This window comes from Carassius gibelio, chromosome B5, assembly GCF_023724105.1.
Source record: "Carassius gibelio isolate Cgi1373 ecotype wild population from Czech Republic chromosome B5, carGib1.2-hapl.c, whole genome shotgun sequence".
NCBI lineage: Eukaryota > Metazoa > Chordata > Actinopteri > Cypriniformes > Cyprinidae > Carassius > Carassius gibelio.
Window position 1 is genome coordinate 24,892,715 of NC_068400.1, and position 14,705 is coordinate 24,907,419.

Genomic DNA, 14,705 nt, shown 5'->3' on the forward strand with positions numbered 1-14,705 from the left:
CTGCTGCTCTGAATCACTACATATCACTGCTTTTGTCGTCAGGTTTCGTCAGACCTCCCACTCTATACCTCACTTTAACATCTGAGGTTATCGCCACACTAGTGGTTTCAAAACTTTCCTGTAGTTGTGGCCAAACGGGTTGGTTGTTTTAATGGCCAAGACCTTTTTACAAATTGGTTATACAAGTGACTGACGCAGGACAAGCTTGCTTCATTTCGTCTGATTCGAAGACCTTGAATAGACCATCAGGTTTTATGATGTAACAAAACCATCAAGTCCTTCGACTGGGGGTCAGTGAAATGTCACAAATCAAGACATTACAGAGGAAATGAATAATTACTGTCATTATTTACTCGCTACATTTTCATTCCAAACCCTAAAGGCTTTAGTAGACTTGGAAAATAGGACATTAGTCATATGGAGTTGTTATATGGAAAACCCTGTATGAATATTCTTTGTTAATGTTTTCCCCTAAACAAGATAATTTAATACTGAAGTTTGTGTGTGTGTGTAAACTTTACTGTTAAATGCTTTCGTTTTGGGGGAAACATTAATAATGAAAAATATTTACACAGATTTTTCCATATAACAAATCTGGTGTTATTAACACAGAATATTTATTTACAGATTGTGCAATTGACGGATTGATTTTTTTTTTCATTTATGTTACCGAAGATTTCTCTTTCAAATAAATGCTGTTCTATTGAACTTTCTATTCATAAAATCATAAATCACTTTCCCCAAATGTATTAAGCAACTATTTTGAACACTTGACACTGATCAGTATTTGTGACCAGCAACTAAACACATTAGAATGATTTGATTATGTACCACTGAAAAAAGGAGTAATAGCTACTGAAAATATGTATATGAAAAAAATTAAATGTAATTTTACAGAATTACAATTTTAATGCATTTTGATCTAATAAATGCAGTCTTTATGATAAGCTTATTCAGAATATAAATCATATAAAGTTTGGTATTTCTGGAGTCGCTCTGTTTATAAATGTGCCAGGCAAGAAAGCAGAAACATGACAAAAGACTTTTCAAGAATTGTTTATTTTATTTTTTTGCAAATAACACTAAAAATGTTTACAAAAGCATTGTAGAAAGATTTGTGCAGTGTAAATTATCAAAACTAAAAATTAATATTACTTGAAATGATTTTGCACCTAACATGAAATAAGGATTGTCATTCTCAGCAGCAAAAAAATGCAGTGCATCTCAGCAGGACACGATGAAGTGTTCAGTGTTTTTAAAACCATCCTCAAAGATGTCATGAGGAATTTACCAGCTCCAGAAAACAACTGCTACACTGCTTAAACATTTTGCTACTAAAGCAAGTGAAATGAACAAGGATGGTTTGGCACTAAAAGCTCATCCCTGAAGGAGGGCATCATTCATCTAAGAAAAAAAAGGTTAGATTGCAAGTGGAAATTTCCCTTGTACCCAACATGGCACTATGGCAATCTTCCTAAGTGGAACTCAAAGACTCTCAGCCTTCCCTTTGTTATTCCAGTTGGACAAACAGTGTGTTGACAGCTTGAGAGTTGTATAACAGGAGATCATTACACACATAGGCTCACACCCCACAGATACAACACAAGCTTTCCTCCATCAAAGTTAACAGTTTTTACAACCACATACACCGTTCCATCTCGAATTTAGGACAATATTCACTTGGTACTACTTCAGAAATCTGACAGAAGACAAAAAAAAAAAAAATGTAATTAAGAAGAAGAAAACAGAAATGTGTTTGATGACCCCACTTGTAACATCACAAAATAATAATAATTTTTTTTTTGAGAAATGACCAAGGTCAAAAAAAGACCTTAGTAATTCAGATAATGTACTGTACATACCATTGAACATATGAAAACATAAATATTCGTCTGTCTGATTACAAAACTGTTTTACTTCATTATAAAATTAGCTTTTTACATATCGTCATACATCTTAAGTTCTTTGCTGTATTAAACATATTATAAACACACATAGTATGCTCTGGAAAATATTTTGTTTTTCATATTTGCCCTCGCAGACAATGAGGTTCTTATGCTCTTGTAAGTGGGATATCAATGGCACTGCAGCTATCTGTGTGGAAAGCAAACAAACCAGTTATCTACCAAACCGATGTCATCTTTGGTCAAGCATATAGGGGCAAAAGTCTCCACAAGGAATCTGGAAACTGTATAGAAATGGCTCAGGTTCTTAAATCGTTCATACTCAAGTCACATGTTACGTCTCACCAAAATAGCCCTGCGGGGTCTTTTACAGATGGAGCGGAGAAAAGACCATTTCACATAAATGTATATACTAACTGCGCGGACAACAAAACTCAAAGAGCCACTCCAATGGACAGGTAGTTACACTAAAGCTTGAATTACTTTCCCTCAGTTTTCTGTTCTCATACAGCTGCATAAGACACGGCGCATACACAGCGTTTCCAGTTTAATCCTTGCACTAATTCTTTAAGATAAGCTAAATCCATGGCACAGGCAAATACGCAACAGTGTGCACTGCAATCCACGAAAACCGCGGTCGCAATTAGTAACAGATGGTTTACGTCAAATAAAAGTAACAAACATCAATCATTCCAACAAGCATCACCCAAATGGGAATGATTTACTGATACATACGAGTGTAAACGCACTCATGGGTTATGGCAACTTCAGACAGACAACCAAAAAGATTCATTTGGACAAACAGACATTAATATGACGATTCATCTTTAGTGATATTTTGTCAAGTGTGCAGCTATCACATCCTGTTCAAGTTGATTTAAAATATGGCCTCAATTCTTTTTTTTTTTTTAGCAATATCGAAGGCTCAGAACATAAAAAGCAACACAAAAATAAACTCAACAGACACAAGCAGTGATTCAAGTGCTAGAGTCTCTTTCATCCACAGAGGGTTAATATAAACCAAACGTGCACAGAAAAAAATGTGCAAACTTCACAGATTACCCCTCAAAAACCTGCTGACCTCTAACCCCTTCTGCTCTGATTCGACTGTGGGTTCGCTGGACTGTAGTTGTGCTCTCGAGATTACAGAACAGACGTGTTTTGCTGTGAAAAGCGAAGGACGTAGTTCAAAGTCCGCCACTGATTGGCCATTATCGGTCTGACATTTCGTCTAGTTCCACCTTATACCTTCCTTTACCATGCAGCTGAATCACATTGTGTTCGTAAGTATCTGTAAGGCAGAGCAATTCAAGTCTCGCTTGTGAGTGTTCTACGTCAGTTGTTCGTTCATTATGAAATGCTGAAAGCTAGTACGATGTCTGTAATACGATGCCTTAAAGGAGACTGTCTGACCAGCCATCATCACTGAAATGTTTCTGGCATCAGAAAAAAAACATGACTCAGATACTGTGAAATGAAGAGGACCGCTGAAGTCACTAGTTTCCACTTGTTGTCACACTGCATCGCGCAAAACGGTGGATGGTGACCCACCAGAGCAGTTCACCACAGTGTGACAAAAACATGCAAGCATTGACATGCTTGCAGTAACACACACACACACACACACACACACACACACACACAAACAAACACTCTGGTATGTACAATCAGACACACACACACACACACAAGTTCTGGATAAGACCCAGTTTTTTGTTAGCATATTAGACCTTTTAGCTCTCTAATACTCTTAAGAGGAGGTAAATCAATAGTTTATCTGCTCATTATCAGAGGGTCTGATGTATGTAGAGCTGTGTTAGTTCAAGGTCTGTCTGTGTAGACCTGTATACAGTAGTGTGGGAAGAGATCTGAAACACTTTAAGAGCACAGGCTGCGAACCCTTCACGCTCTCTCATGCTGAAAGGGTTTATGACCCTTCAGGAACTATGGACTCTGTGAGCATGCAATGCATATATCCGTTTTCAAAAGGCAAGAGAGTGTGTTTCAGGCCTCTCAGGACTAGGCAACAGAAGCCTCTGGGAACCCAGAGACGGTTGTTCGAAACTGAAGTGGGTGCTTTGAGTTTACATATGTTTTGATCGAAGATATGGCAGTTTGAAAGGCCATGCTCAAGGAAATAAAAAAAAGTCACAAGTCAAATAAGTGACCCTTGGCAAACGGTGGTGAGGGTGCGGGGGCCTGGTCCCCGAAGACGAATCGCACAGTGGAAACTAACATATAAAAAGGGTGTGGAGGATAGACGTGACGTCCTCAGGTGAGACTCCACCAGTCATCTTCATCAACACTTCTGCGCCTCTACTGGGGACATGGCGATGTAAGATCCGTTCCTCGAAGGCTGATTGGTGCGGTTCTCTGGCGAATCCTCCGCTTGGTTGCTCACTTGGGTATAAGCGGTTTCATCCTTCGCCGTCTGTACAGAACATGCAGAACCATTACCATGTGCAAACCATGTAGAGGTCAACGTTAAATGATGTACCACATGAACTAAGTAGCTAAACATCTAATCGAATGCAGAAGTATATTACTATCACCATGCAGGCGAAGCAATGAACGTGATTTGCAGAAACAGGAGATATTATTCATATTGGTATAAAACCGTTATAATGCTTAAAATGCCCAAATACAATAATACAACAAGCAAATTTGAACAAAATGAAAGCAAAATGTGTGTATAAGGGAAAATGAAGACTTACAGCAAAAGAATGAAAAGCTTCAGTAAAATCAATACGTTTTACTTCGTTCTGAATTGGGGGAAAAAAAAGGGGGAGGAAAATCGTTACTGAAAACGTAAAAGCATTATGCAACATTGGCAGATTATAAGTAAAAATATAATTCTATAAAATAACTTTTGAACATTAGTGTACAAATGTGCAAAACAAATGTTTTCCCCACTCAACCATTCATTAAAAGGTCATAAAAATAGTTGACCAACCCAACTGATAATTACTGTATATTGCAAAGAAAAGCTATAATAAAAGAACATATTTGATCAAATAATACGTGCACTAAAGCACATGCATTTCCTCGTGCAGGTGCATGCATGGGTATCAAAGCTAGGGTTAGTGCAGTCAAGGTGAATGACATTTAATTGTCTTTCAAGGCTAGGGTGTGAAAAGTCTGAGGGGATTTTAAGGGCTTTTCCATACTGGCATTTCTAAAGAATATTAACAGTTACTCCATTAATATTTTTAACAGAAAAGGTATGGTTGACCTTCAAATGACATTTATACTCTTAACTAAGCAATATAAATTTCATAAGCTCATACATTTTTTACCTTTCTCTGGCGGTTCCTGCAGACGAGGAGGATCAGGACCACAAGTAAAATAGCCCCCAGTCCCACAATGATGACTGGGAAGTTGGACACAATCGTTACAATCAGCAGAAGCGTCCTCATCTGGGCTGCAGACTCATCGTCAATAGTAGCGGTCTAAAAATACAGCAGAAAACAAAAATAAACTTTCTGAACAGAAAAATGTATGTTCCGAAGGAAGCAAGGATGACATAAAAACTCACCTCATTGACATACATGATGGGGAAAATGGTCTCATTCAGGAATTTTGTTTTGCTGAAAAAGGGAAAAAAAGGCTAATGAGACTTCCATTTTTTTTTCACTCCAGAACATTCTTTAGTGTTTTTGTGAGACGTTTTTACTCACGGGAAGCCAGAGACTCGCTTCAGTATGACATTGAGCTGAGCTCTCTTACAGGCACGAATGGGAACCCCTGTGGTCTGCAGAAAAAAAAAAGAAACGGGACCATTTACTATTGGAAGTCAACCAGTATTCACCACAGTACAATCAGTCTTTGCTTGGTTCCACCCAAAACAACCTGCGGAATGAGAAGTTAATCAAACACCAACTTAATGAGTCCATTTTCCATCACGACATGCTACAAAAACACTAGAGTTAGTTGGGTGCAGTTTCACATTCACTTGTGGTTATCAGAGTGAATCACATTATTTTTTTCCTGTCAAGGTGAGGACGGTGTATACTACTTTCAGACTAGAAACCACAAGAGCCCTAACAAGTCAGTACTGTCGCTGTAAAAGCGTCTGCACTGCTTACCGGGTTGATGTCGAGGTATGTTTCGTGTTCTTCCTCATTTGGGTTCATTCCGTCAATGGCTTTGATGTATCTCTCATCAGCTTGGTAGAAATGAGGGAATGACACAACAATGGGTGCACCTATACGGTGAAGGGGAAATAGGAACAGGAAATAGGCATAAGGTGCTGTTCTTTTATTCAGATCAGTGGTTGACAATCACCCATCCATGAAAACTACGGTGAATATGCAACAACTTCTTTATCAGCTATTGCTTTATAATGACTGGTCATAAAGAGCGATTAAATCATATTAATGATTAAAGTCATGTCAAGCCTTAGGCCAGTAGTTCGGTTTTTGTCTTTTTTACATGGCCAATCCAAAAAGATTTAAATTGTACAACTATAACAACTCCATGACGCTTATAAATATTGGCAAGGCAGAACAACTGTACCATTATGAAAAAACGTTTTTTGAAATAAGCCTCATTTAAGCTCATTTATTTAATAAAAGAAACAGTGAAGACAGTAATATTGTGAAATATAATTAAAATTTTAAACAACAGTTTTCCATTTACATACATTTCAAAATGTAATTTATTCCATGCTTTATTTGCAGTCTTAAACTGTCACATGATCCTTCAGAAATTATTCTGATATGACGTGTTGGTTCTCAAGAAACATTTTTTTTTTTATTATAATCGATGTTGAAAACATTTTTGTGGAAATAGTGACTCATTTTGTTCCAAGATTCTTTGATGAATGGAAAATATAAGAGAACAACATTCAATTGTAATGTTGTAAAAGTCTTCACTTCTCACTTTTGATCAATTTGTGTCCATGTCGAATAAGAATATACATTTCTATAAAAATAAATCTTACACTTTTGAACGATAGAGCATATATTGCTCCGAATGCAAATGCTTATGTTTGTAAGTCATGAAGACATGTAAATGATCAACGAATGCAAAGCGAGTAAAAACGCACCACTGGCCCAGTGGAGCACTTTCTAACATTTTCCAGGATCTAAAATAAAGCCCCTGCATCATTTTCTAGGACTTTTTGTTTTTTTATGCACACTAACAGAAAATGAAACTTCTTCTTTTGTTGGCACAAACTCAATGAAAAGACGGCAAGTACATGATAAACACCACCGAAAACACCAACATACTACTATTAAGTGCTTGGACTTATCATTAGCTAAGAGCAATATGTACAATATCACTGATTTATATCCCATATCCCATTCCTTAATAATACTCTAAATATAGCCATTAATGGACAGTCAAGAACAATTCTAGGAATGATGACTAATCAAAGCATGTGCAAATTTCACCAGCTGTTTCCTATCATGAGTCCTCACAAGATAAAAGTGAGAGTTTACATTCGGTCAATAATAATATTAGCCGACTAGTTTATGGCGGAAACAATAGAGGCTGAGATAGCGTAATCTGTCAGAGGACACCTACAGTGAATCAAGTGCTTGAGTCATAAAACTGTACTAAAAGTTATTCATTAAGCGCTGAACCCTGATTTCCCTTTCATAGTCCAAGACTGTGCAAACAAAAGTAGACCAATTCACCTTGAACTCAGGTTACGAGGCCACCGATCGGTAATGGTAAACCCTGAAATTCAATACTACTTACATATGCTTGGTTTGCTTTGGTTGAATGTCAGTCTGGACCAGCTATTCAGGGCACCAAAACCTTTAGCACACTTAAACCTCTTTATCTTGTTAAACAAATACTAATTTTAAAAAGTTACCCTATGTTTCCTCATGCAATTCAAGGAAATTGCTTCTTTTGAAAACATCCCACACCTTTTTCACGGTAAAAACCTACTCCGACCAACACGCGGTGTGACTCAAAACAGGCTTACCTTGCCGACAGACGCTGACTTTGAGGACTCCTTTTCCTAGACAATCCCCAGCAGGCACGCAGAAGCCAGCGTTACTGGGGTTCTCATCCGGGGGAGCAAGCACATCTGAAGGAGGGGCGAAGCGGAAGGCAGGGATGCCCTTCACCTCTTTGTCAGCCACGTAACCCAAATGAATGGATCTACATGTAATACCAAATGTAAGCAACCATGTACGAGTAACCAAGTACCTTGTAAGTGTTAAAACATGTTACTTACCTGCACAGATCAGCAGCAAAGATGTAGAGCAGCTCTTTCCTGGACAGGAAGGTGTGGAAGACACTGCCATCGGTACCGTTGATCATGTTGCTCTGGTTAGAGGACCACCAGTTCATCTGACTGCAAGAGAGAAAATTAACAGATGTGACCATTGTTTTTGTCACATGTTCTAATGGAAAAGGAAGGTTTATTACACACTTAATTCTCCATAATTCAAATAAAAAAATATACACATTTCCATTAGGGTATCCAATGGGATAAGGGTCAACTGGGGTAAATGTGAAGCACAGGAGCTCTTTTCTTGAACTTTATACTTTGATATTGACTTATCTAGCATCTAATGCAGGCATGCTGTGTGTGTTTAACCTCATTTCCTAAGGTAGGAGAACAGACGCCAAGTGAGCGTGCAACAATTCTCACTATGTCAGTAAGCCAATGCAGATTATGCAAGCGTTGAGGTACCTGATGCCATTCCACGTGTCAATCTTGCCGTAGTCCATGTAGTTCTTCTCTCCAGTGTGGAAGACAAATTCACCCTCGTGGGTTCCATTTTTCTGTGGTCAGCACATAAAGTGAATTTAATATAATTCTCCAGCCATCAGCAGAAGAAGAATCACATAAGTCACAGAAGGGTAAAGATGACTAGAGAGTCACCAAAGAGTACAAAAATAGTTTGTTTGGCGGCCTTGATATGAATGCAGAGTGGAAGACTAAATGTTTTATTAATGTAAACTGCTTACTCGCTGGTTCAAGGTACTGACGTTATACCTACGATTACACAAACTGCAGATATTTAATATCTGTCCTAAATATGATACATATATATAATCCCTGAAGAAGTCTAAAAGCCATTAGAGTAAACCAGGCCACTGTGTCAAGCCTGATACACTGGACAACATCTGCAGTCTACGACAGACAGGGTCATGATAACGTCATTTGCTTATCCTGTTCTGATCGTATGTGTGCTTTAGAGGTTGTGTGTGCTGTCGGTCGCACAAATATATGACCCATTTAGACTGACTAAAGCACGGAATGTGATAAAACTGCATAATTCTTACATTGTACATCAGGCCAAAATGCTCATCCACTTCTGGTCTGAAGGATTGGAGTTTGGACAGCAGCGGATCTTTGAAACCCCACAGGACCTCATGGACTGTGCGATTCATAAACACCTCGATGCCCATGGATCCCATCCACATGGACACAGCAGACCTCAGAAAGAAGGAGTAGGAGTTTAACTCGTTCATCACGGCCTGAAACAAGAGGGGAAGGATTTAAGATAATCAGTTTAACAAACGCTATGGTCAGTCTAAATTTAAATGCTAAATTATTTGGTCGCCAATGCAAAACGAATCCCTTCTTACAATGAATGGAATGTTAACCGTTATCACACGGTCAACCTCAGGATCTCCCGATGACATGTTGCGAAGAAACACAAAGCTCTTGGGATTTGTGGCAAATATTTTCGTCCCATTCTCAAGAAAAGTGACATTTTCCCTGGGTCGATATTCCCTGATAATAGAAAGAGGCATTTTATTTTGATTTACAATCAAGTCTGCATGTATTTGATCAAAAACACAGCAAAGCAGCAATATTTAAACAACATGTACTAATTTCATATATATTAAAATGTAATTTATTTATTTGATGGCAAAGCTGAAATCATGCTAATATGCCGATTTGCTGCTCAAGAAACACTCCTTAATATTATCGATATACAAATGAAAATTTCTTTCAGGATTTTTCCATGAATAGAAAGTTCAAAAGAACAGCATTAAAAAAAAACTGAACTCTTTTCTATCATTATTCATATCTTCACTGTAACTTTTGATATTTTTAATGCATTCTTGATGAATAAATGTATTAATTTCTTTAATTAACACATTACATTTGCAAATAATAATTTTGCAAGTGAATGATGAATATTTGACATTTAGTTTAAAGTGGTTAGGGTAACGTTTCCCGTTTCCTATCTACTAAAAGAATGAGTCATTCTAGACTTAGGTGTCAAACTTGTTGTTACTGACAACAGACATTCGTTTAGAAAACAGAACACTTCAGACGGCCCAGAATCATGAAAATGAACATCTGAATATTGAGTACATTTCAAGACTGGTAAATCGTCACATTTAAAGATGTGTAAATCACCTGTAGGTATATGGCCCTATTTGAGTGACTTTGGGCTTCTCCTTCCCGGCCAAAAACTCATTTGGGTTGGTAACATTGAAGAAGAAATACTGCATGTAAACAGGTGGTGGTGGATTTATCCAGCCCTCCAATACTCTACTGTTCTCAGCCAGTGTGATCTCCTGTGAATGAAACAGAGGCAGAGGTCAAGAGAGAGAACCAAAGGACCAGAAAACGCTGTGGCTCTGCTTTACTCTGCTTAAACAGAGTTTCAATCAAATTTAGGGAAGGAAGAATGCAAACGCTAAATGCTGACTGACATTTTGACTGATTCCTAGAGGAGGAAGAAAAACAACATCAGTGACCCACGACACATGACGAGAGCAACGCAAACAAAAAACTCTGCTATTTGAATTTTCCATCAGAAGGTAGGTTCAGCACGGTAGTCCCACTTCTCACTTCTTGAGTGTCGTGATTTAAACTCAGACGGAAGAAAAAGGTTTATTTTGACAACACACTCATTTCAGAACAATGTCATTCATGACTACATGTAATGGACAAAGCGAGGCTCCAAAGTGTGAGTCCTCGTAACAAACGTATAACATCCAGAGGGTTTTCCTCTAGAATGCTGCCTTGAAATGCAGATAATTCTATCTGGAATAAAAAGTCATGACTTCAGCAGTGTAGCAGAGCTGGACCCTCAGTGTCTCAAAGGTCCTGACAGGAAAGTGATTCTCTAGAATCATTGGTTAAAGAAGCACCTTAGGTTGAAAAAAAAAAAGAAGTAGTTTGTTTGTTTCAAAATCAATCAATCAAACATATAATATGTGTCGTAATCTGCAAATCACCAATTGATTAATGAGAAACTGTGCATTAATTTACACTATTATGACCCTGACATAACATAAAGGTGTGTTTGTTCAAACAGGTCATATAATTTAAGAGTACACCTGTCTTTTGAACAGAGTTTTTTTTTCTTTTTCTCACACGTAAGCTCTGAATGGGATCTCTGTCATTAGGAGTAACCCTGTGCTTTACTATAAAGTAAAGCTCTAAAGAAAATCTGTGGCTATTCAACTTGTTCATCCATGTGTAGTGAAATCCGACTAAAGCTTTTCTTTAAAGTAATATTATGTTGCACCACACACATTGCCTCTCTTTTCTAATCTTTCAGGGATTCTCAGGAGGTTTGTCAGGACATATTTTCTTTAACCCCCATACTGACAACAGTTGTTTATTACGCCTGGTTAAAAAAAAAGGATGATTTTGGTCTTGTATTTTAGCTTATGGACACCAATTCAATTTTAATTGGCTAAAACCACCAGACCTCACCTTAACAAGTACAGATACACTTTTTTATGCAAGTCTTTACTCTCCAAGGCTCCATTTATTTGAAAAAAGGTGTAAAAACAAAAATAGTCAAATATTATATTCTAAAAAATATTTTTATAAAAGTATTCTGGATTTTTCCGCACACATTACGGCAGCCTTCAGTGTAACATGATCCTTCAGAAATCATTCTAATAGGCTGATTTGGTGCCGATTTATTATTATTGTTAATAAACTGCTTTTAAATATTTTTGTGGAAACCATGAACTTGTTTGTCAGGCTTCTTTGATGAATAGAAAGTCTAGCATACAGTATATTTGAAATGTATCTTTAGAAACAATGTCAAATAAATCTAACTAACACCAAACGTTTGAATGGTAATGTACATGATTGCGTTCTCTACAGCCATTTAGTTTTCTTGCAGCTATTCAATGGAATATGTTTAGAATATTTCTAATTATTAAAAAATTTATTATCCAAAATGAATCAAAAAAGGTTAAAACACGATTACAAAAAAACTTACTGCATTGACCTCAACACACAGCATGCTCAACAACCTTGAGAAGAGAGATCTTTGAAGGTCCTAATGGACATCAAACCATGTTAGAAAATGCTCAACGCTTTGATCGAGCAACTACAGCCAAGGTAAGAAAAACAACAAATGTTTGTATTTAGATAGTGAGATCACTTGTAATTTACGTGAAAGTATAACAGTACTAAATTCTAGTAAAGTGGATACCAGAGCACGTCTTCTGCTTGTAAGAGTACCAGCAACTGGAAATTATTTTATACAAGCAAAGGAAGTTGTAACTGTCAAAAGAGATAAAACACTGAAGAAAAACTGCCTCAGAGCTGCACACTGCCTCACATATACAAACTCCTTAAACATGCCACCCATTCCACGCCCTACTCACAAGACACACATCACCTGAGGGCTTGAAAAAGTAGTTTTGTCTAGAGAACTAAAGCCTGAAGGCTGAATGTGACATGTTCGACTGCCACAGTTGACTTACTGAATGTGAAAAGTGCACAGTGTATAAGCTCAATTGCAAAGCGTTGAAGCAACCGTCAATAGATGGTACAACATCCAGCAAAGCTGACTTCTCCCACAGACCACCACAAACACCCACCCATGAATTCCAGGTTAGGGGAATCTCATTGGACACCGAATATACTTGGTTAAAAATACTGAGGGTGGAGGTCAGAATTCCAAGTATTTTTCCAAGGAGAACCGGCTGAGACCCTCCCCCACAAGGCACACATATAGCCCGAGCACACCTCCCCCTGCCATATACACACAAGATCTGTGAATGAACAGCCTTTACCATTACATTAAAGACAAGGAATTCACTCTCCGGTATTGTGCACCGGAAAGCATTTAATTCTCAGGCAGGCAGACAGACAGCATCACTGCTGAAGTGGATCTGAGAGAGGGATGGGGGGAAAAAGTGTTTTCCGCAATATGATAGGCTTCATGGTCACAGACAGCGAACAGCCCACTGTAATCAGGGTTACTAACAAACCCATATTTACATCACGGTAATTTAATAGCATGTTTTGCCAACCTACACGCTAAAGAGGGGGGCATCAAACGGCCAAAAGACAGGTTTGTAGTCTACGTAACGTGAAATTATGTAGTCTGGGTCTCACCGCGAGCAAGAACAGGAACTTGTCTCCCACGTACAGAACCATTGAAGAGATTAAAAGACGGCATTTAGACTCGTCTGTTGCATGATTTCGAAATGCTTACATTAAGTGATATTAACGCTAGCAACTCCGCGTGATGCTCTGAAGCTTCGTGCAGGACAACGCTGGCCCTGAATCACTGTAAAAGCCGGCTTTCTGCGAGAACACGAGCTTTTGGTAGAATTAAGCACTTTATAAAAGACTTACCTTTTTTATCCGTTCCTGAATCATTGTTTGGAAGACTTGAGCCACCAGAAGGGCGATTCCCAAAATAAGCAAATGAGCGCACACGATCCCGGTGGCGTAAATGGCACATGATCTTCTAGTCATGTTTGATGATTCAAATTGGCTAATCTGTAGAGAAATAAAATATAAAAATAACACTTTTCTTTCTGTCTGTCTATCTCTTTTTCTCTCGTTCTGAACTTCTACTGGAGAAGCTCCCGGTATGTCTCCGTTTTCCCCTGATAGCCTCAAAGGCAGACAGGCTTTCCCTCCTCTATCATGGGGATGAGACGCTCACGGTGCCGCTGATGTGAGATTAGAGGAGCGTTTCTGGGAGGCTGAGATATATCAGCTCTGGTAACAACAGGAACGGAGGTGTTCTCCTCCTCCCTCACTACATTCAAATGAGCCAGTCATGCATAAGAAACACACTTTTTGGAGAGAGGGGCGTGTTAAACCTCCCTCAGGGCTGAGGTCACAATTTAAAGGGGTTTTCAAAACGGATTTCTGTGTGCCTGTCAGAACAACAAAGTAAATATGCTGCACACTTCTACTGCCCTGACCAAATTATACGTTAAGAAAAAGACAAATAATTGATTTACTAACAGCAAACATACAGAACCGCAGTTATAATTCATGTTTCGTTGTAAAAGCGTAAGACTTCGTATGTAGCCGGTTCTCAAATACAGTAGCAGTGAATTTACTGTATTAATATAGTACAATAAGTGCTTCATTTGGGTATATGTGCGGTTAAAATAAACAAACTTGTCATACAAACAATAACACTGCGCTGACGAATCCACTGGAACAGACGTTAAAGCTCAGGGGGAGGTTTGTGCTTTTAAAAGACATCAACCGTGAGACCGTTAGGTCTTAATTCGAGTTCCGCTATCTACTGTCGTGTCTCCTTAAATCTCTTGTGAATGAACATGAATAATGGGCGGCTCGCAAGGTAAGTGATGATTGTCGCATCGCCTTTGTCAGAGGAGCTCGCGATTCTATTGGATGACGTCTTCCCGGACCACCGTCTAGGACCGCCCCCGGAGGAGGATGATTGGCCGAGGGCCCAGAAGCGCGATGCCGAATTTGATCGACTGATTTCGGGGCGGAGTTTATTTAAAGGGAGCCCTCAGAGCTGAAGCACGCTGGAAATGTGATGTTGCTCTCGCATCCTGCACCTAAATTGGACGAAGATGGGAGTGGGTATCTCCCTACCACAGAAAATAAAACTACGTGTAAGA

At 38.5% G+C, this 14,705-nt stretch overlaps 1 protein-coding gene across 2 annotated transcripts; it reads right to left on the bottom strand.

The window, feature by feature from the left end:
- Positions 1 to 1,043: 1,043 nt before the first annotated feature.
- Positions 1,044 to 13,964, bottom strand: scarb2a (scavenger receptor class B, member 2a). Of its 2 annotated transcripts, XM_052556467.1 has the most exons (13): positions 13,447 to 13,964; positions 10,246 to 10,406; positions 9,462 to 9,609; positions 9,156 to 9,350; positions 8,560 to 8,651; positions 8,098 to 8,217; positions 7,843 to 8,021; positions 5,990 to 6,108; positions 5,582 to 5,655; positions 5,440 to 5,491; positions 5,201 to 5,353; positions 4,619 to 4,666; positions 1,044 to 4,335 (listed from the first exon to the last, which is right to left on the bottom strand). In XM_052556467.1, exons 1-13 carry the CDS (start codon positions 13,567 to 13,569, stop codon positions 4,204 to 4,206), a joined length of 1,596 nt encoding a protein of 531 aa, XP_052412427.1. In that variant the 5' UTR covers positions 13,570 to 13,964; the 3' UTR covers positions 1,044 to 4,203. The 2 variants fall into 2 exon arrangements, with proteins under 2 accessions (XP_052412427.1, XP_052412428.1); XM_052556468.1 differs by lacking the exon at positions 4,619 to 4,666 and having other exon boundaries at positions 13,447 to 13,877.
- Positions 13,965 to 14,705: the final 741 nt, after the last annotated feature.